The sequence below is a fragment of the Pleurodeles waltl genome, chromosome 9 (genome assembly GCF_031143425.1).
Source record: "Pleurodeles waltl isolate 20211129_DDA chromosome 9, aPleWal1.hap1.20221129, whole genome shotgun sequence".
Lineage (NCBI taxonomy): Eukaryota > Metazoa > Chordata > Amphibia > Caudata > Salamandridae > Pleurodeles > Pleurodeles waltl.
The window spans coordinates 693,464,435-693,488,526 of NC_090448.1; the positions used below are offsets into that span (position 1 = coordinate 693,464,435).

The window sequence follows — 24,092 nt, forward strand, 5'->3', positions numbered from 1 at the left end:
GGGCTTGAGTTGTGCGGGGGAGGGAGGCATGCCCGAGGGCATTTACATCTAAGCGGACTTCAATCCCCAGACTCATCTCGCCAGGAGGCGCTTACAAAAGCTGCGCAGGACTCCTGCGGTGCAGGACGAGTCCGATGAGCGCCCAGGTGAAAACTGTTCGTCTTCGTCGAGGTGCCAGCGCGCTGTCCAGGTCCTGATTGCCAGCCAACACAGGAGCGCGTTCTTTAAATGCACCTCTCCTTGCACCCCTGGGTTAGCATCAACGTATTGATTGGGGGGTTTGAATGATGGCGGACCCCCCCATTGGTTGTTTTGGTTATGGCCTTCCCCCCCTACCTGGTGGCACATTGCAGTGGGGGCGCGCTGCCAACTGGTTGTCGCGCTTGTACACCCAAACCTGTTAAACCGGTCCCTTCCGGGCCACGGCGGGCGTTAAGGCACCGGCCCTTTATGCCCCCTGAGGGGGCGGCCTTTGCACAGACTGGGCCGTCTTCGCCCGTCATCATCTGGAAGAGACCAGGCTGGGCCCTCTCCTGCTGCTCAACGTGCCTGCCTTGGAATAGCTCTGGGTAAGCCCTCTGTTTGTCTTGGTCCCTGTAGTCTCCTGTTGCTGATTAGTTGAGCTGGGAAATTACTTGAGCCCCCTCCTTTGAGAACTAGTGGCCAAGGAGCACTCTAAATAGTGATGGGAAAGTGGAAGATGCGGGGTGCCAAAAACTCCGTCCCTAGGGCCTCGACTGGCACCACCTTAGACTCCGGTTGGAGTTATCTCAAAGGAGATTGATCTGGCAACGCGCAGGCTTTCTTTGGAAATAGAGAGTGGATCTGGAGCCCTGCTGGCACCCCAGTCAGCTCTACCCCAGTAACCCCTCAGGTACAAACAAACTTAGAAGATAGGTCCTCTCCCCCTACCTCAACCTCTTTGGATCAGAACCAGTTGCCTGAGTGTACCTCACCCAATGCTTTTAATAACAAAATCAACCTGGAAATGCAAAGTATTAACCTCACCCTTCGAGTAATTTCGATCCTTCTGGGGCCGCATTAGGCATCTTGGACTCTTTTGTCTGACTCGGACCGTGTTGCTGTCAGACTTACAGAACTCATCGCACAAAGCTTGTCCCCCTTGCTGGAGAGATTGTCCAGACTAGAGTCTACTATTTTGACATTGCTGAATTCTATTCCCTCCATTTATCTTTGTAATGCAAGAAGTAGCACTCCCCCTTCAACTGGCACAGTTAGTACACCAAACTCAGCCCCTACCGCGAGTCATTGTGTTTCTTGCATTGATCTCCCTAATCATCTGGCTGACGCCCTCCAGCTGCTGGCCCTCCACCAATTGAACTGCCAGTTACCCAATCCATCGACCCAACTGCGGGGACATCTTTGGCAGCCAGTTGTGATGGACGTTTAGAATCTATTTGCTTGGCTATTTTTACAGACATTTGCACACCAGTCCCCAACTTTGTAATTCTGTGGTAGCGCAGCCTTTGGAGCACCCCAATGTGTCTTTATCAAATAGATTACTCCCATTGTCAGCACTAGATCATAATGACTAACTACAGGTCCCAATGCTCTGTCCCCTTAAGTCCTTAGCTACTGGGTCTTAATCACTTGTACCCCCGCAGCTCATAAAGGCGGTTTGGCCAGTACAATTCTCAGACCCAACTCTGAAGATTCTTTGCTGGAATGTAGCGGGGGTTAGGGCAAATTGTCAGGATCCTGAATGGCTATATCTGGTTACAAAATTCGATATGGTGATGGTACAAGAAACTTGGAGTCAAGACTTGATTACTTGGGAGGGCTTTGAATGTTTCCATTTCGCAGCGACTCCTGTCGCTGGTAATAGAGCTTAAGGGGGTTTAGCCATAGTGGGCCTCGTTCCTACTGATCTTAGAGTTATTCCTGTCCCACTAAATCATACAGGGATTCAGAATCTCTGGGTAGATGTCACCATTGAGTTTCAGTGTTTTTTAGTACATTTTTATCATTCAGTCAGGGATCCAGGGTGCCAGATCGGGGTTTTATTTCAAATTCTATCAACCCTTGAGGCCAGATCCCTTAACTTTCTCAAGTCTTTTAATATTATCTTGGGTGGTGAGTTCACTCAAAGCTAGGCATCAGTCAAATCACTGGCAACCCCTTTTCGGGGGAGAGGTGCTGTTTTGTCTGTTATCTTCTGATCACAGAGGGAGAAATGGAAGGCTCTGGGACATGCAGGGCTATACAACTTTGTTTCCATGGAGTCTGATTCATTGCCCCATTCTTCTACCTTTGTTGGAAGGGGTAGGGGGACCACTACTGATTACTTGTTTGCTTCTTGGTCCTTAATAGGTATCATCAGCCCAGGATAAGTCCTTCAGACATGCTACAGCTACAATAACACCGTGGTTGTAAGGGTGGCACTCCCTATTAGAAGTAGTCCAAACGCGGTGCTGGGCATTAGGGATTTGACCTCTTAGGACGAGGGCTTAAGGGTAAAATGGCGTAGTCTTTTGATCCCAATTTGACTGAAACAGTGATTAAGTTCAATCTAGCCATTATTTTAGAACCTCTACTTACTAGTGATCCATTGCCCTTTTTAGTGCTGGAAGCATTCAGCAACTTAAATACCTCAGTCAATGTCACCATGAAGGTAATGTCTGGAGGGCGAGGATCTACACACATGGGCTGGTTTGACAGGACCTCTAGGGTGGCAAACAGGCAGCTCTGGGAGGCTTTAAATTCAATCCCTTGTAATCCGGTTGCTATTGTAACAGCCAGGAGGGCTTACAATGAGGCTATCCGGGAAAGGAAATTACCTCTAAAAGAAGCATCTTGGGAGCAATTAATATCTACTTGCAAAAGGGGGATTCAAGGGGATTTTTGCATATTGTTAACAGGAAACAGCTTTGTGCGGCTGCGCCAGAGGACATTGGCTCCTCTATTTCTCTTAAGCAGTTGGTTACCAATTTTCAGAGGGTTTATGTGTTGAATGAGGTTGGCCAGGGATTAACGAAGTGTGTGTGATGGGATACTCATAGGTCTTTATAAGGGTGAGGTCTGCATTTGGGCCCCAGTTTTAACAAACGTTTACATGCGCCTGCTCAGGTCCCCCTTTCTGGAAATCTGAGGTGATTGTTTCCATCTTTGAAAAGGGTGATTGTCAGGACCCCAGGTGTTATCGTCCCATTTCCCTGCTAGACTCTATTGTAAAAGAATTGGGGCACATCATCTTGCAGCGGCTTGAGGGCTGGATCAGTGCCAATAACATCCTTTGTCCGGTCCAGTATGGTATCAGGGAAGGGACGGGTACCATGGAGCAGTGCGTGAACTTAAGCTTACTGATCAGTAAATATGTGGTTACTAAACAGAGGTCTGTCTTTTTAGCTTTCATTGACCTCAGATGTGCCTTTGGTCGGGTAGTTAGGTCCAAACTCTGGCACAGCTTAGCGGCCTTTGGATTGACTCCACCTCTGGTCGATTTTCTGAGAGCTTTACTAATGGGTGTTAATGCCTCCATCAGATATGCAGTGAGCAGGGAATGTACGACTAATTTAACCTCCTGAATGGGGTCAAGCAAAGCTGCGTACTGGCACCTATCCTTTGCCTTTTATATATTGACACTAAATCACCATCTGTTTGCAAATGGTAAAGACCTGCCTAAAGATAAGTCTGACTATGTACCTTCCTTGTTGTATGCGAACGATGCAGTCCTGTTGTCTCGCTCTGCAAATGGCCTTAAAGCAATTGTTGATTCATTTGTTAATTTCATGGACGAGCTGTGGCTAGATACGAACACGTCAAAACCCTACTATATGGTATGTGGGAAGCAGAATTCTAAAACTAGATCCATAATAATTAAGGGCAAGGCTGTAAGTTGGGTGGCATCCTTTTCCTATCTTGGAGTTACCTTTGACCAATGCAGTAACAGGCGACCCTGTCTTCTTACCCTGGCTTGTGGTTCTCTGTTTAAATTCATCCTTCCCCTATTGCAGGTATACAAAATGAAGTGTCTCCCTGTGCTGATGTACAGAGCTGCCATTTAGAGAGTTACAAACTGTAGAGCCATCCAAAATGAGATGAACTGTTGTTGCAGGAGGCTGCTGGGCATGGGGCCCTCTAGTTCGACATTTTCTGTTTATGAAGGACTGTGTTTAGACTTTGTAGAAGATGTGAAACTATCCCCGTTGTTATTATAGATCTCGGTGTGGAGTGGGGATTTCACAGCCCTGAACAAGGACATTATAGAGGACTGTCTTGGGTGTGCATGCAGCCCTAAGACCCCATGGTTAAAGTACATCTAATCCGTTACCCAGCTTAGGTTGCCCTGATCTGTTTGGCGACCCATCATGTATTAGGAAGAGGGACAGAAAATTTCTGACTCATGCCAGGGAAGCAAGGGAAAAAAAATTACAAAATATTTATATATATATATATATATATATATATATATATATATATATATACTTGATGGCATGTGTAGCTGCAGCTACACAAGCTATGCATTGCTTCCTCCATCTTGTGTTGGGCTCGGAGTGTTACAAGTTGTTTTTCTTCTAAGTCTTTTCGGAGTCAAGGGATCGAGTGACTCCTCTCGGTCATACTGCGCATGGGCATCGACTCCATTGTTAGATTGTTTTCTTTCAGCTGTCGGGTTCGGACGTGTTCCCTCTTGCTCTGAGATTTCGAATCGGAAACTTTAGATAACTTTCTTTGACCGTCGGTATTGTTTCAATCCCGTTTCCACCCAGAGTTGAACCGATTGTACCGTTGCAAATCAAATTTTGCCCTTCTGGGGGCGTGCACCCGACTCACGCCTGTTCTGACCTACCACGTTGAAACTTGATGGATCGGCCTCAATTTCGATTTTGTCCCCGATGTCAAGCAAAATTTCCATACACAGACCAACACCTTGTATGTAATCTGTGTCTCTCTAACGATCACTGAGAAGAGGATTGTGAGGCCTGTTGATGGTTTCGATCCAAAAAGACCCTGCGTGACCGGAGAGCCAGGAGACTGGAAATGGCGTCGAAGAGTACTGAGTATACCGACACCATGGAGGAAGAATAGGCGCAGATGGCAGTTTCCATCCGAGACACCGACTCCGAAGAAGGCTCGGAGGAAGATAGACTTGTCACTGCCGGTCAGCACGTGAGTATGACTGCCTCTACGCCCACTCCTGAAAAGTCCTCGAAGGCCTTGGGTGCACCACTGCCCAGAGAGCCATGGTTCGACCAGCAAGAAAATTGTCATCGACCGACCTTCGGGATCAGCACCGAAAAAGGCCACACCTCCATTGATACCGGAGTCGAGCAAGTCCACCAAGATCTCAACTTCCCAAGCAAGCTGGCATCCACACTCTTCGGAGCCGAAGCCTCAAATTCCTTCCTCAGAGCCGAATCTACCAGCTGTATTTTCAGGCCCGAAAAAACTGACATCTTCCGAGCCGAAAATGTCTTCTTATTCAGAGGAACAAGGATTTCGAGCCATCTTAGGCAGAGCTCTAAATCATTTGACGCGTAGTCCTCTAAATCATTGAAACCATCTGATTATGTTTATGAGGGCACAGAGATTCAAGCCATTCTTGAAATCATGGATGAGAGACAATCAAGGATCCATATCCATAAAGAGACTGGCAGAATAATTACTGCACCTCCTCTACAGACCAAAAGAAAGTTGGCTTTTCAAGAACATTTAGATACTGCTCCATCACCAGCAAAGATTTTTTAACGGAAGGAGAAGCCATATACCTATACATACCTCTCCCCGTCATTCACCAAAACTTTATTTTTCGCCACCATCCACTAGCCCACCACCGTTGCCTTCACCAACTCATTCCCAGACATATTCTCATGGTGATATCTTGGGATCTGTATGATCCAGATCCTATTCCTGATATTGACCCGGACTTCTACCCTTCCAAACCTTCCCCACCAGAAGACTCTACTGCATACACGCAGGTTATTTCTAGGGCAGCAGCGTACCATGGGGTACTTATGCACAGCGAGCCTTTGGAAGAGGATTTTCTTTTTAATACCTTATCCTCCACGCACTCACGATACCAATGCCTCCCAATGCTACCTGGCATGATTAAACACGCGGATGAGATATTCAGTGATCCGTCTAGAGGTAGGGTTTTAACACCACATATTGACAAGAAATATAAGCCTGCACCTACAGACCCTGCTTACATTACCCACCAAGTACCTCCAGACTCGGTGGTTGTGAGTGCCGCCAGAAAGAGGGCTAGTAGTCATCAGGGGATGCCCCTTCCCCTGACAAAGAGAATAGGAAATTCGATGCTGCTGAAAGAGGGTAGCTACACAAGCAGCTAACTAATGGCGGATTGCAAACTCACACGCCTTGCTTGCAAGGTATGATAGAGCCCACTGGGACGAGATGCAGGAACTGTTACAACACCTGCCAAAAGAGCACAAAAAAAGAGCTCAACAAATTGTTGAGGAGGGTCAGGTCATAAGTAATATCCAAATATGGTATGCCCTTGATGCTGCAGATACAGCAGCTAGACGCATGAATACTGCTGTCACCATACGCAGACACGCACGGCTACGTTCCTCTGGAATCAAGCCAGAAATACAGCAGGTAGTGCTGAATATGACTTTCAATAAAGAACACCTGTTTGGTTCTGAGATTTACACCACGATGGAAAAACTCAGGAAGGACTCAGACACTGGCAAAGCAATAAGAACCTTATATACAACACCTTACAGAGGCTCCTTTCGTAGGCAGCAGTTTAGAGGAGGACTCAAGCCACAGACCACAGAGGCTTCTACCGCCCAGTCTAAACAAGTGCAGCAACAACAGCAGTACCAAAGAGTGGGATTTAGAGGTTCTAATAGAGGCCAACACTTTAGAGCCAGAGGCAAATTCCAGGCCTCAAAACAAGCCACTACCCCATCAAAACAGTGACTTATTAAGCATGCCACAACCCAACGCATTTCCTGTGGGAGGCAGACTGCAGCAATCCCACTCCCAATGGCAAAATATCACCACAGACCAATGGGTACTATCAATTATACGCAATGGTTATTGCCTACAATTGATTTCTACCGCTCCAAACATTCCTCCATGTTATCACAGGTTGTCCCCAGAACACAATGCTCTATTACAACAAGAAGTACAATTGCTACTACTAAAACAGGCAATAGAATTGGTCCCACATTCTCAACAAGGAACAGGCGTATACTCTATATACGTCCTCATTCCCTAAAAGGATGGCACTCTCAGACACATTCTAGATCTCAGACCACTAAATCTATATATCCTATCAGAACACTTTCACATGGTAACTCTGCAGGACATCATTCCACTACTACAACAAGATTACATGACTGCATTAGATCTCAAGGATTCGTATTTCCACATACCCATCCATTCAGCTCACAGAAAATACCTAAGGTTTGTGATAGCAGGAAAACATGATCAATTCAAAGTTCTGCCATTCGGCATAACAACAGCTCCAAGAGTATTTACAAAATGTCTAGCGGTAGTAGCAGCTTACCTAAGAAGACAACACATACCTGTCATTCCTTATTTACACGATTGGCTAATAAAATCAAGCAATTTCATAATGTCAACAACACACTCAATACATAGTAGAAACCCTACATACATTAGGGTTCACTCTCAACTATCAAAATTCCATCTTCAGCCAGCACAGGTACAACCTTACCTAGGTGCTGTTCTCAATACACAAAAAGCCTTGGCCTATCCAAATACACAAAGAATAAAAGCTTTCCAAACTCTCATACCACAAATTCAGCCAAATCAACAATACACTGTAAGATTTATCATGAAACTATTTGGAATATTGCAATCCTGCATAGCAATAGTACCACATGCAAGCCTAAATATGATAACACTACAACAGTGTTTCTCACAGCAATGGTCTCAAGCTCAGGGTCAATTGCAAGATCTAGTGTTGCTAGACCGCCAAACACACAGGTCCCTTCAATGGTGGAATCTCAGCCATTTAATGAAGGGATGGTCTTTTCAAGTCCCTGTGCCTCAGACCACATTAACAGATACATCCATGATAGGTTGGGGAGCTCATTTCAACAACCTTACCATTCAAGGGGAATGGGACTCAAAGCAGCTAAATTATCACATAAACCATTTAGAATTATTAGCTGTATTCCTTGCCCTGAAAGCGTTTCAACCACTTCTCAAATACAAGACTGTCTTGATAAAAACAGACAATATGACCACAATGTATTACCTAAAGAAAAAAGGAGGGACACATTCATCTCAACTGTCCCTTCTAGCCCAAACAATATGGAAATGGGCAATTCATAATCACATTTATCTACTAGCAGAATATATCCCAGGAATAAACAATCAGCCAGCGGATCTCCTAAGCAGAACACATCAACAGATACACGAATGGGAGATTCACTCTCAGGTACTTCATCAGTACTTTCAAAAGTGGGGGACACCTCAAAAAAACCTATTTGAAACAAGCGAAAACGCAAAGTGCCAAAACTTCGCATTCAGACACCCACACCCTTTGACCAAAGGCAATGTTCTATGGATCAACTGGTCAGGGATATTTGCTTATGCTTTTCCCCCCTCTCACTACTTCCATTTCTGGTCAGCAGACTGTGTCATACCTCTCTCTCCATGATACTCATAGCGCCCACGTGGGCTCTACGATATTGGTACACCACACTCCTAGACCTGTCAGTAGTACCTCACTACAAACTTCCAAACAGACCGGATTTGCTAACACAAGACAAAGGACAAATCAGACACCAAAATACCAGTGCTCTCAACTTAGCGATTTGGCTCCTGAAGTCATAGAATTTGGATACTTGCAACTTCCATTAGAATGCTTGGAAGTTCTCAAACACAAACTCAAGCCTACAACTAGGCAATGCTATGCTAACAAATGGAAAATATTTGTTTATTATTGTCAATCTAAAAATACTGACTCACTTACAGCATCAGTACAAGATATTGTATGCTACCTACTTCATTTACAAAAGTCAAATTTAGCTTTCTCATCTATTAAAATTAATCTTACTGCAATATCAGCATATTTGCAGACTATACACCATACCTCACACTTTGGAGTCCCAGTTATAAAAGCCTTCGTGGAAGGACTAAAACATATTATTCCACCTAGAACGCCACCTGTTCCTTCTCCTTCTTGGAATTTGAATATTGTCCTCACAAGACTAATGGGCCCCCCTTTGGAACCCATGCATTCCTTTTAACCTGGAAAGTTGCTTTCCTAGTAGCGATTACTTCATTAAGAAGAGTTAGTGTAATACAAGCATTCACTCTTGAGGAACCTTTTTTCCAACTACACAAACATAAAGTCGTACTTAGGACTAATCCAACATTTCTGCCAAAGGTTGTATCACCTTTTCACATAAACCAAACAGTGGAATTGCCAGTCTTTTTCCCACAGCCAGATTCAACTGCAGATAGAGAGCCCTTCACATTCTTGATCTTAAAAGAGCTCTAATGTATTATGTGGATAGAACAAAAGATTTTGGGAAACCTAAACAACTTTTCTTTGCCTTTCAACAACCACATAAAGGTAATCATATCTCTAAACAAGGGTTAACTAGATGGATTGTTAAATGTATTCAAACATGTTACATTAAGGGGAAAAGACAACTTTTAATCACACCTAAAGCACATTCCACCAGGAAAAAAGGTGCATCTATGGCATTTTTAGGAAACATACCAGTGCCAGATATATGTAAAGCTGCCACAGGGTCTACACCACATAGATTTACAAAGCATTACTGTGTAGATGTTTTTTCAAAGCAACAGGCCAACGTTGGTCAGGCTGTCTTAAAAACATTATGTCAAAACAACTCCCAACTCCTGCAGGCAAGCACCGCAATTTATGGGGAGCATAACTGCTTTGTAGTCTATGCAAAGCATGTGTATCTGCAGCTACACATGCCATTGAATGGAAAATGTCACTTACCAGTGTACATCTGTTCATGGCATGCAGTGCTGCAGATTCACATGCACCCTCCCTCCTCCCCGGAAGCCTGTAGTCGTTGCAGTTTTTTGTTATTTGTACATCTGTATACACATTTACATTTGCATGGGCATCTACTTTTACTCACAATTTGTATAGAACATTTGTATTCTTACACTCCATCACTCCTTCCTACACTCTTTTGCGGGAAAACGATCTAACAATGGAGCAATGCCCATGCGCAGTATGACCGAGAGGAGGAGTCACTAGATCCCGTAACTCCGAAAAGACTTCTTCGAAGAAAAACAACTTGTAACACTCCGAGCCCAACACTTGGTGGCGGAAGCAATGCATAGCATGTGAATCTGCAGCACTACATTCCACGAACAGATGTACACTGGGTAAGTGACAATATATATATATATATACTTTTTCCTTAAAGTAAAAAAGAAAACTGTCACTCTAGTGAAAGACACATTATTAATTCACTCCAGCAGCTCCCTCAGGATGCGTTTCGGCTTTATTTAGTCTTTGTCAATGTTAGAAATGGGGTCTCTAGTTGGCAGAGGTATATACCTTTGTCCAAGTAGGGATCACAATCCTAGTCAGGGTAAGTCACACACAATCCATATTGTCCTGTGCCCACCCTCTGGTAGCTTGGCACTGAGCAGTCAGGCTTAACTTCAAAAGCAATGTGTAAAGTATTTGTGCAATAAATCATACAATTTAACATAGTGAAAACACCACAAAATTACTCCACACAGGATTAGAAAAATAGATAATATTTATCTGAATAAAATAAGGTAAAAACTACAAAGATTCAATAAGCACAAGTTAAAATATCACTTTTGAAATGTTTAAAATGTTAATCCTTAAAAATAAACAGTTGTCTCTTTGTTACACACAGTACCTGGTTTGCGCCAAAAATAACGACGTACAGAGACTGCAGAGAAGGAGATGCAAGGAAAAATAAGGTGTGTGTCGGATGTTCCGGCGCGGCACAGACAATGTGTTGTTTCTTTCCATGCTGAAGGGGTTTGCATCGTTTTCTGGTGCCCAGTCCTGGTTCCTCACTGCAAAGCAGGGTATTTTTCCCAGGGACTAGGTGGGGAAAAATCCTTGACGAGCTGAAAGAATACACAGGCGCTGCATTGATCCGGTAGATGATGCATCAAAATTTCCGTCGCAAGGCAGACGCTGTCTTGAATTTCCACTCGGGAAGTTGGGCAGCATCATTTCGGTCCAATCCAGGCTTTGCGTCGATTCCAGCAGGCGGTGTGTCGATTTTTGACGCACAAGGAGTTTCCTGAAGGGATGAAGTCTTTTAACCCCGAGACTTCAGAAAGAAGGCGGCAAGCTCAATCCAAGCCCTTGGAGAGCACTTATAGGGAAGGCAGAGTCCTTCTCAGCACAGTCAAATGCCAGCAGGGTATCAGGGAAACAGTAGTCCTTCTAAGGTAAGCTGTCCAGATGAGCCCTTTGGGCAGCTAGGCAGTTCCTTTTGACAGGTTACATGTGCAGGTCCAGAAGTGTCTGATTTGGTGGTGCCAGAGACCCAGTTTATATACCCACAAATGCCTTTGAAGTGGTGGAGACTTCAAAGCGTGTTTTTTCATTGCACAAGTTCCCCTTTCAGCCAAGTGTGAGGGCAGGCCACTGGCTTTTGAAATGTAAGTGCCAGGCACTCCACCCTTCCAGCTCAGAAGACCCATTCAACATGTACATGAATGCAGGTGTGGCCCAGTGTCCTCTGTGGTTGTCTGGATGAAATGCACAAGGGGGCTGTCAGCCAGCACAAACCAGATATTGATTGGAAACAGGCTGTAAGGCACAGATGGTTTTAAGTGCAGAGAAATGCTCATTTTCTAAAAGTGGCATTTCTAAAATAGTAATATAAAATCCAACCTCACCAATAAGCAGGAATCTCTGTTACCATTCTAGCCATACTAAACATGACCTGGTTACCCCTTTTAGATCAGAATCTACCACTCAAAACAGTATATGAGGGCAGTCCTACTGCTAGCGGAAAACAAATCTAGGATTTTTTCACTACCAGGACATATAAAACACATAGGCACATGTCTTGCCTTTTGCCTACATAGCACCCTGCCCTATGGGTTACCTAGGGCCTACGTTAGGGGGGACTTATATGTGGAAAAAGGGGTGTTTAAGGCCCTGCAAGTACTTTTAAATGATAGGTCGAACTGGTAGTGAAACTGCACACACATGCCTTGCAATGGCAGGCCTGAGACATGGTTAAGGGGCTAATTATGTGGGTGGTACAATCAGTGCTGCAGGCCCTGGGCACATGTAGTGCACTTTACTAGGGACTTCTAATTAAATCAAATATGCCATATAGGGATGAACCAATGTTACCATGTGTAAGGGGGAGAGCATATGCACTTTAGCACTGGTTAGCAGAGTCCTAAAAACAGTGTCAGAAAAGTGGAGCGAGGCAGGCAAAAAGTTGGGGGATGACCACCCTAAGGCTGTCAGGTCTAACAGTGAAATATACAGACACCGTTTTGTAATTAATTTAAATACTTAGCACATGTGCATTAAATCAACATAGTGAAGATACTTTATCTTTCTCTCCTAAAATAGGAATGTTTCTCTTGTCACTGCTTTTTTCACAATTCAAAAATCAAAACCAGCATTTTTAAATTACTGTTGCAGCCTTCAAAATGAATAATTCACTTTCATCACCTCACAATTCTTTAAAAACTGCCATGCACTACTGAAATAGCAATGTCCTCTCACTCCATCATTATAGCAGTCTCCTGCATGATGCCCAACTCCGAAGGTCCCACTCAGGCTCTGGGGGCACTCCAGCCTTTATACAACCACTGCAGATTTATTCATTTTGAAGGACTGCAACAGTAAACGCCGGATTTAATTTTTCAATGGAGAAAAGCACAGTGACTTCTACTAATATTTATTGGTGATGTTTTGTTGGTTCTAATTGGTTCTATTTGAAAACTGGAAACCTTGTATAGCTATAATGTTGAGTCTTTGGAACTTGAGTGAACACATCTTGTGGTCCTCAGTCATGTGCTGTAGTGGGGCCCCTCATCTTACCTCTTCTTTTTACCTGAAATTGAGAATCTACAGTTCTTAGAACCTCATCAGTGAAATGCAAAACATTAAAGACACCTGGAATCTGCATTGGAGGACGTAAGAGCAAGGAGTAGACACTACAACTTCAGAAGTGGCCAAAATCTTTGAGGACTGCCACAGGAGGTGCATCCTAAACGAGAGTTTGTCATGACTAGTGAGGCTATTCCCTATCAGCGTCTTGGTCTGCGACCTTGAGGACCATTACAGTGGCTTAACTAAACCACTGTGGAAGCACCATTTAACATAGAATAAATCCATACTTTCAACGCTGAAAGACAAATAAATAGACATTATGCATCATTCAACGTCAAGATACAGACCACATCAGATCTTTGTTCCCTGTCTATATTGACATCAGTGATTGTTTTAAACACTTTTCTGCCAGACCCATGCTATTGTTAGTTTTTTGTCTTGATTGAGCCACACATTTGGATATTTGCTTTAAAGAACTACCATTGCAAAAGCTGGGTCTCTCACTTATTAAGAAATATAGTCCCATTGAACATGAACTTCTGTCCTTTTGGGTAGGTCCTCAGGAGGATTTAGTCATTGGCTCATCCTCTAGAAAGTCTCATTCTCTGGATCAGTGGAAGCAAAAAGCTAGAATCAACAAGAAACTGTTTGTGGTACCTCTGTAGCTTCAATGAAATGCCTTGTGCCATGGCCCTATTGGAAAGTTAGAAATTCCCTCTATGGTACTCTCTACGGCAGTTTGGAGAAGACCAATATATACGTAGCAAATGAAGGTACACAGTTCTGAAGGCGGAGTTCTGATTAGGATCCCTAGATGCATGACACCCAATTGGGTGTGTGAGGGCCCTTGCTTCTATTGACAGAAGGGCCTAGCTAGACCAGAACCGTATCTAGGGGTCCTACATGGAACTCCCCCTTCAGAACTGTGAACCTTCATTTGTTACGAAGACCTTCTACAAGCCAAATGTGCACTTTCAATAGATCCTGAACGTAGATGTGAGGATCTCTAAGCAGATCTTTTGTGAATTAGAAGTCACAGATGATTTGGCAGCACATGGATACTGGTGAGTTACCATGTAGAGATCGCCCCCTGACCTGTCATCCAGGTTTATAAACCAAATGCTCTGTCAAGAATCTTAAAATTCCATTAACAAGTAACACTCTGTTTGGATGCCATGCTGATGTGCAGAATGCAGCATATGGAATCAAAGACTGAAACCTTATTAGATGTGGATCTTGAAAAATCAAAGGAGTATTTCCAGTAACCAGTTAGAGGAAAGACTGTCAGTAGCTATCTGCAGGTGCAGGCAAACCTCAATCATGGCAAGCAGTGACACTCCTTTATCGGCCACTACACTAGGGAACCATCATAGATCAAAAGTGCAAAAATTATAAAAGACAGAGGGGTGGTGATTATTGTTCACAATTACCAGTTTCTCAGGCTGAAGTCATCTTCACCTGTGGAACTTTAAGGCAACTTGCTGCCATGTCTGAAAGCGGCAAGACAAATTATTGTAAACCATTCTCTGGTGAGGTGTAACTTAGCATTTTAGTAGTCAGCAGTGTCGCCTCTGGCTCTGCCACCATTAGAATAGTGATTCTCCATATGAAGTGCCTAGATAATCCGACCCAAGAGAAATCGCTGTGCTCACCTTGGAATCCAGAAGGTCCCTGTCCTCGAGCTTTATTTCCTCTTTGATATTGTCCTCTCTGATGATAGAAGGATGCTCTGGCTCCAGCTTGATAGCCTCTTCCACTTCATCTTTGCTTATAATTGTAGTAGTACCTCCAAAATCCTTGAATGGCAGAAAGTCCCCTTCTGCCAGCCCTGCCAAAAACACTCCACTGAACATCCTTCTCATATTGTTTTGAGACTTATCTGGGACAGCGAATGTGAAATATATTTTCCTAGGCTGTTAACCACGTCTTCACCAAATAATAATACCTTTGTATATTCACTTGGTTCTTTTCCTGCTAAGTCCCCCAATTTAAGGTTAATCTTTATTAATACAGCCTTTCTTCTCTCTGGATTTAGGCCAGCATTGAACATAAAACAAGAGCTCCCTGGTTCCATCCTCTTAATAGATCCAAATCTAATGGAAGGCCTTTTATATAAACCTCCTCTGTCATATCATTAATCCATGCCAACAGACCTACTACATCCTGGAGCTTATCCTGGCACTTGTTTAAGGACCTCACTAATCCTTTACGAGGATCTCTGCCCATCTTAAAGGAAAACGTTATCAATTCTGGACTGAGATTTGGAGTGAGGTAGACCTTATCATCAATAACAGGTCTTGAATATTCTGCTTTTAAAATTCTCCTCACATCTTTCTCTAAAGGATTTCTAATCCATTTCTTAATAAAGTTTCCAACATGTTCTAAGGGCCACCATTCTGCCCTCCTAGGATGTTTTATATTATAAGGGGAAACCATCTCCTCCCCTAACGTTTTTTTTTTATGCTGTCTTTTGAAGTGGAGGGTAGTACATCCTCGCCAAATAACTCATCTGGCCCCTCATCTTCTTGTTGTAGATCTAAAACATATTCATCTATGAATTTATCATCACCTTTCCTAAAGTCATCATCCACAAATTCATCATCCTCAGTATCAATGCCTTGTGTGCTGCTTAGGACACCTTTCTCTTGCATGCTGGTAAGGACGCCATTATTTTTGGACTGCATGTTGCTTAGGTCACCTCTGTCTTTCAGGGTGCTATGACCCACTACTCCTTTTAAGGGTTTTAGCCTTTGTTCAATATGTGTAGTTTTCCTTTTCTTTTTCCCTTTCGTCTCATTATTATAAGATTCACCCTTTGATATGTTTTTTTAATGTCCTCACTTACCTTTCCTTCAGAGATTTAATTTAAATCTTTCCCCTTTTCAGACATCCTCATCTCCTATTCTATTTTGACTTTCTCTATAGGTAATCCTTTAATTTCCATTAAAATTATTCAAAAAACACATTATCCCAGTACTCTCCGGACCTTAAAACCTTCCAAACGCAGTGTGAACTCAGGCGATGTAACTGTGTAACTGCCAAAACTGACATAGCACATCTGATTTACCAACAAAAAAAAAAGACACTAGCATATTTTCTATTTCTATACTTGTGCAGAGTGAAGTTCTATAGCGCAGTGATGTACAGTAGAGTGGTGCAGAGTACAGTAGAGTGGTGTAGAGTGCAGTGACATAGAGTGCAGTGGTGTGAAGTTCAGTGACGGAAAATGCAGTCTTGCAGAGTAGAGTGTTGTAGAGTGCAGTGGTGTGGAGTGCATTGGGGTAGACTGCAGTTGGGGTAGAGTTTTGCAGAGTAGAGTGCTGTAGAGAGCGGTGGCATACAGTGCAGTGGGGCAGAGTAGAATAGAGTAGTGTATAGTGCAGTGACATAAAGCGCAATGGTGTAAAGTGACATGGCATGCAGTGGCAAAAAAGTGTTGCAGAGTAGAGTATAATGGTGTACAGTTCATTGGTTTTGAGTAAATTGGTTTAGAGTACATTGGGTAGAGTGCAGTGGTTTAGAGTGGTGTTGAACGCAGTGGCATTGAATAGAGTAGTGAAGAGTGGCACAGCCTAGATTAGAGTGGCATAGAGTGCAGTGGTGTAAAGTAGATTGCTTCAGAGTAGAGTGAAGTGGTGTAGAGTGGAGTGATGCTGGGTATAGTGGAGTTGTACACAGAGTGGAGTGGCACAGAGTAGTGCCATAGAGTGGAGTGGTGCAGAGTGGAGTGGCGTAGACTGGACCGGTGTAGAGTGCAGTAGCAAAGAGTGCAGTGGTGCGTAGTAAGGGAGAGTGTATTGGCATAGAGTAGAGTGGCGCAGAGTAGTGTACAGAGGTGTAGAGTCAAGTGGCGTTAAGAGCAGTGGCATAGAGTACAGTGGTGTAAAGTAGTGGTGAGTTCAGTGCCGGTGAGTGCAGTGTTGCAGAGTAGAGTGTTGTAGAGTGCAATGGTCTAGAGTAGAGTGGCTTAGACCGCAGTGGAATAGAGTAGAGTGTTGTAGAGTAAAGAAGCTTAGAGAGCAGTGGTGCAGACTAGAGTAGTGTGGTGTAGAGTGAAGTGGCATAGAGTGCAAGGGCATAGAATACACTGATGGAGAGTGCAGTGGCGTAGAGTAGAGTGTTGCAGAGTAGTTTATAGTGGCGTGTAGTGTATTGGTTTTGAGTAAATTGGTATTAAGTGCATTACCGTAGAGTGCAGTGATGTAGAATGCACTGGCGTATAGAGGAGTGGCATACAGTGTAATATTGCAGAGGGGAATACAGTGGTATAAACTGCAGTGACAGAGTAGATTGTAGAGTGAATTGGCATAGAGTGCAGTGGTGTAGAGTAGAGTGCCATAGAGTGCAGTGCTGCAGAGTTGGTTAAAGTGGCTTAAAGTGGATTGGCCTAGAGTGCAGTGACAAAGAGTTGAGAGGTACAGAGCGGAGTGGTGAAGGGTAGAGTTCAGTGGCAAAGATTGGAGTGATGTAGAGTATAGCGGTGTAGAGTGCATTAGCATACAGTGGCTTAGAGAATAGTGGTGCAGAGTAGACTGCAGTGGCATAGAGTGCAGTGGCAGAGAGTACAGTGTTGCAGAGTAGACTGCTGTCGAGTGCAGTAGTGTAAAGAAGAGTGGATTGGTGTAGAGTGTAGTTGTGTAGACTGGCATAGAGAGCAGTAGTGTAGAGTACAGTGATGCAGAGTAGAACTGAGTGCTGTAGAGGGCAGTGGTTTAGAGTGCAATGTTTTTTAGTAAAGTGGTGTACAGTGCATTGGTTAGAGTAGAGTGCAGTGGCGTACAGTAGTGTGGTACATAGAGCAGACTGGCGCAGAGTGGTGCAGTGTAGAGTGGAGTGGCATGAAGTAGGTTGTTTCATAGTAGAGTGAAGTGGGTGGCATAGAGTGGGATGGTGCACAGTACAGTGGATTGGCATGGGATGCAGTGGCATAGAGTGCAGAGTAGATTAGAGTGGCATAGAGTGGACAGCATAGCGTTTGTTAGCATGAAGTGGAGTGGTGCAGAGTAGAGTGCATTGGCATTGAGTGTAAGGCTGCAGAGTGGAGTGGGTGTAGTTCGGTGGCAAGGAGTGCACTGGCGCAAAGTGGAGTAGAGGGGGTAGACTGCATTGGCGTAGAAGAATGCAGAATGCAGTTGTAGACTGAGATGGCGTAAAGTGGAATGGTGCTGTGTAGAGTGCAGTGACAGTGTAGAGTGGCATAGCGTGGAGTGGTACAGAGTAGAGTGCAGTGGTCTGGATTGGTGCAGAGTAGAGTGGAGTGTGGTAAAGTGGAGTATGCATGGTGTGGTAGTGCGCTGCCATTACAGACAAAACATTTTGAATTGAAATGACCCTTATATTTGGATAGACAGTTTTACTGATAAAATAAAAAGTACTCAGCACACCAAATTATAATGTGGGGAGATGCCATCATCAAGTGTATTGATTTGTTTTGATGTTATGAAAATATTTGTTTCCACCACACTTCAGAATTGCCCCTAGTAACCAGCATGATTGTCACATAACACTCTCACTTTGAAGTCAAAGACAGGGAAGTAAACACTGACCTCCCTCAGGAGATGGAACCTGACATCTGACCCATGTCTTTGAATGCACAGCAAATGTGACAAATTAAGAACAAAATGTAAAGGTCTGTTTACAAAAAGGGAGCCCTTGGAAGGATATTGTAAATAAGGTTTGGGCAAGGGAAGGGGAAAACTCAAGCTGGACAGCCTAAAACAAAGCCAGCAAATAGAAAGCAGGAAAATGTGAGTTACAAACCAGAAAGCCAATGGTAAACAGTGAGCAGAATGCATTCTGTGGAAGCTTTCCGAATGTCCCCCAAGTTATTGTTAGCAAGCCAGACAGCTGCGCTGTCTGACAGGCTTCGACCTAAAAAGGTCTTACTGCACTTGTAACCTGTGAAGGGAGTAGATGGACACAAGGCAGATATAGAGCCTATTCAGTAGGTAAGAACTATTAGGAAGTATGCTGAGCATTGAGCCATCCAAACAGAGTGGGAAGCAGGGATCCTGAAATTTGCAGTGACGGAGTTACAGATAATGCATACTAGTGAAGTGGGAGATATCATTCAGAGTTATGAAAATAGGGAGCGTAAAAGAATGCTTAACTAAAAGGATGAACGTGTGGATGGCACAAGCCTGATGAACCAAGAGATAACTGAGTTTTGTGCCTGCCAGATGAGAAAAATCCATGAATGAAGGTTGAATTAGAGGAGGCACAGTGTCTGGTGAACCAGGAGTAACATTTGCATGACGCTAGTTGAAGAATAATGGCTAGCTGTAGCATCATTTTACAGAATTTCAGCTGCTGATTTAAAATCTCTGGTGTTGCCCCACATGCTTCACAAACCGATTGCAGGGCTTGAAATTTCCTATTTGGACCCCAGATCCTCTCCTCCCTCTGCATCTAGTTAGAGTCGTCCTCTATTCAGTGTGACATCTTTAAGTTGAGGAGGACACATTACAGACAGATTTCTTCCACCAACAACCTCCATGTGGCTGCACTCAGAACAGGACTGGCATTCACCAATAGCCTTTAGCTGTGAATTTCAAGTGAAACACAGCTCAGTAGACCTCCCAGTGCATTCTGGTCAGTCTGATCCATCTATGCAAAATTTTAGTTTTTCCAGTGAAGGAGAGCTTGATAGGTTTCTTCCAATATTTGATAACTATTAATTTCATTTTCTTAGCTCCAGACGTGTCACAGTTCACGTTTTATTCAGTGTAACACAGCAGCTGCTTAGGACCTGCTTTAGATGTTGATGGTAACAGTTCTGCAATCGACCTTTTGACTGAAAACCCACCCCCTGCCATGACGGTCTGTCCGCTGTATTTAAATGTTGGCGGACCCATAGCAGAAAGACCACATTTGAACTGACGTCTCTGCCAAGTAAACACCACACACATCGACAGTGGGAGAGGAAAAAGTGGATGCTGGCAGACCCTAGCCACCCTTCCTGCCTTGCAGATTTGGATGTGCCTTACCACCAAGAAAAAAGTGGCAGTCTGACCTCCACTTCTGAGTTGCCAGATTGGGGGGGGAGAAGGGCGAAAACTAACCTTTTTTCCCCATTCCACCTCCGACTTTGGACACGACTGGACAACACCTGATGTCACTGCTGCCACCGTTCCACCACCCCCACCTACCCTTCCACACACACGCCCTCACCCGCCGTTACCTAACTCAAAGGTAGGGGCACTGCATTGCTAGAGTACGTTGGGCGGGCACTGCACAGGATGTCAGGAGTAATTGTTTTTAACTCACTGTGACATGCATATGTCGGGGAGATAATTATGTCCCACATGGCTGGGGACACACTTGTGCAAGATGCATACCACACACATACATAACTGTCGTCATTCTCTGCAAAATTAATGCTGGCACTACAATGACGGTACATTCATACTGGAAAAAGGTGTGCATTACAAGGGCACCTGTACTGTTAGGTTTATGCAACCTGCTGTGTATGTGAGTCATTACATGTATGTGTGTGTGTGTGGAATGGCTGATTGAGGTGGAGGGAGCTGGAGTGGGTGATATGGTTGTCTGTATGTGTGTCACTTGCATGTGAGACCAATGTTGTGTAGCCCTGTGACATTCAGATGGGTGTTGTTGTGTAGCTGACATTGTCATGATGTGTGTAGTTGTGCTTATGTGTGTGTTTGTGTAGCTGAGTATGTAGTTATTATGGTTGTGTTGTGTGGGTGCAGTGTCAATGGTGTGTATGTTGTGTCATGGATGTATGTCTATGTGTGTTTTTGTCAGGTACAGGTTGTGTTGTGTTGAAATTGTAATGGCTGATGGTGTGTATGTGGTGTGTTGGTAGTGCAGGGGGACACGTGACTAAGGTAAAGTGTGTGTGTGTGTGTCTCTTAACTCTATTCCATAGCCCCTGCCATTGTACGAAGTCCATTGGGTCCCGCTGCTGTCTCCCTCTGTCAACAATCTGTTGCCACTCTACCACTTGCAGAGCTGTAACATCCAAATACAGTGGGCGGAACACCGTTGACTTGACGATCTTTTGGGGTCCACTGCCAAAGTGGCTTGGCGGTAACACCCTTCAGATTTAAGTCAAGCCCTTAGTGTCTAACATATTTGGAGCCTGACATTTGAAGGCCAGTGCTCTCAACTGCCTATAAAAGGGTATTATACTGTAAGGGTTACACAGCCATTAGACCCGGAAATCACTCTACGCAACATCATCTCCCATGTGACTACATTAAAAGTCACCCATCACTTCCCAATTAGGGTTTAGAGTGAAAGACAATTCAGTAGTCCTCTCAGTGCATTCTGGTCAATGTGGTCCCTCAATGCAAAGTTGCAGTTTTTCTAGTTAAGCAAAGCTCGATTACTTGTATTTTTTCCAACATTTCCTTTGTTTTGCTTGATAACTGTTATTTTATTGCAATATTTAATTTCCTTTGCTGCAGACTTGTGTTCACTCTTTGTGAGCTCTTTGGTGGGGCCCAGCAGATTGACTACCAAACGTGTTACAAAAGGTGATTAGTTATTGTGCTGAGTAGTTCAACATAGACCCTGTCTGTGAATTTCTATGGTTACACACTCTTAACATCTGGTACTACACCATACACAAATCACATCTCGGCTATTCCATAAATATACTGCTATGCAACCTATAGCATTTCTTGGGTCTCCCGCCCTCCTCTTCCAATGCTCCATATTTCACTAAACAGGAGTGAATGTTATCTGTGTGAACTGGGCAGTAGGAAAAGGCCTGCTTAATTAATGACTTGCTTTATTTGGTTGAAGTTTGTTGTTTGCACACCCCGCCTTGACCCTTTCTTCCATCTCCTCTGTTGTCATGCTTTCTTCTCCTGCTACCCAGTTGAAAGGCAGCTTAGCTAAACCACACAGCTGTCTTGCTGTCTGCAGCAGACATGCCTCACCTGTTTCCTCTGAGCACCTTTCAAGAGGATTTCTGACTCCCTTTTATGGCCTCTCCTTCCATTCTTCCTTTGTTGGTCTGGGCAATCAACAATGGCAACCAAACTGGACAGCAGCTGTGCAAGATCACCCAACCATATTCTTAAGGAAGAATGCCTGGCTGAAACGGACTAAGGGTCCTAGAATAGCTCAAGGGGGCTGAGGAAAACCACGGATTAGCTACCCGAGCAGCCTGTGGCTGAGACTTCATGGACAATTATCATAGTAATTGAACTGTCTGCAGCAGAAGAGTTGGAGGAGGGACCCCAACGCATGGCAAGCACTTGGTGACTGACATCACAACAGTTTCTGCACAAGAGCCCACATCATGTTGCTCTTTCCCATTCACTGGTCTTGTAGAACTACAGCTCATTTGGCATATCTCTGGTAGAGCCATGACAATTTAAGCTCTAAAATCAGGGCTGTTTGTGACTTATTTCCTCTTATATCTATATAGTTGTAGCTCTGACGATAGCCTTCATAGTTTGCTTGATGAGGAGAAGTGTCTGGTACAGCCAATAGATTGGAGCAGGGCCGAGTGGGTGGAGAGCTGAAGTAAGGGCATGAGAGACACAAACAAGTTTCCCCACGATTATTGCCTGTTATCAAACATTTGTCCTTATCTGGTGGCAAAGGATACTGGGAGAAGATAAGGCTCTATAAACACCACCTTGAGTCGTCCCTTTTGAATAAACCTTTCCCCAGTTTGCCCTGGTTGACTCACTCGTTCTGCCTTGTGCTGTCTCTTCCACTTAAGCGTGCGGACTTGATTTATCCCCCATTTAATAGCCCCATTGGTGCTAAATTGTTCAATTTTGTCAAGTCTGGCTGTTCCGTGGACCAATGCATCAACTCCAGAAACCTGTGTTCTGATCCCATAGTCAAAGGTTCAAAACCAGCTTATCAGTGTGTGGAAATGTTTATGTATACATGTTCTAAGTTGTTCCGGTGCGATACATATTTATTTATTTGTAAATTAAGCCTTAGATTTATAATTTGGTTTTGTAATATGTATTAGAATGCCTTGTTTAGTAATCTTTCAGGAAGAAGTTTGATGATCTGTGTGGATGGTGAGTAGTGTATTCAATCAAATGTGTATATTTTGTGCCTGCTTAAGTGACCAGTCGGACATCTTTGGCAGTACCTACTGCAGTGCCTCTCTCTGCTGCTCCATCAAGCCCTCTTGATGTCATGAAAGATGATCGGATAGAAGAAGATGAAAATTCTGCTGACAGGTGGGATGACGAGGACTGGGGCAGCTTAGAGGTAAGGTGTGATACATTGTCAGAGAATTAAAATCAGGAAGATGCCTTGCATGCTGATGCTATTAACTGGTGTTTAATTATTTTTTGTTCCTCAATTTTATGAAGCAAAAGTCAAAACCATGTTTATTCGCAGCATGTCTGCCGCATCAAAGAATAAATACACATACATGAAATAAAATATCCTCATTTAAAAAGGAACATTAAAAAGATACATAGTTAAGATGAAACAACGTCCAAGTATCAATTAACTAAACCTGTCATTTTCAAACATTTACACATAAATGATAAACAATAAGAATCTCACATTCCCCCCATCAATAGATGAAGCCTTTCTATCTCCTATCTGCCACAGTGGTCTTTCTTAATTTCATAATGTGACAAAAATATTGTGCCACTGAAAAGCAGACCAAAGGATCATGCACCTGTTATTAAAAATAAAAAAATAAAAAAAAAGGTAATGCCCGTCTGCACTGCCGGTAGCAAAGGTAAAATCAGCTCTCTTCTCGGCAAATCATAAAATGTGCAGAAAAACATAATAGGCACACTAGACTGGATTGACACTCCATCACAGAAGCACGGGCCTAAATCAGATAATGAGTAACTGTCAGCAGGGTGGCCAACCGAAAGTGGAAGATCATTTAATCGAAATCTGGTTAAAACAAAACTATGTTGCTGGTTTTGGATTACAGAAAGATAGCGTTGAAGGCTGCCAGGGAGCTAGTTTGTAAAAAGAGACTGTTCCTCTTGGTCTATCAGCCCTCATCCTCCGTTGCTCAGCATTGACAATAAACATTTCTGTCAGTTTTGCCTTAGAGCAACCCGTAGATGCGACCGGGAAGGTATACAAATCC

General features: G+C 43.8%; 1 protein-coding gene across 1 annotated transcript in view; it reads left to right on the forward strand.

Annotated features, from left to right (window-relative positions):
- Positions 1–24,092, forward strand: part of SCYL1 (SCY1 like pseudokinase 1) — a 1,332,837-nt gene that overhangs the window by 936,619 nt on the left and 372,126 nt on the right. Inside the window, exon 14 of the mRNA XM_069207794.1 lies at positions 23,094–23,242. Within this exon, the coding sequence (XP_069063895.1) occupies positions 23,094–23,242 (149 nt within the window). The remainder of the gene's footprint in view (positions 1–23,093; positions 23,243–24,092) is intronic.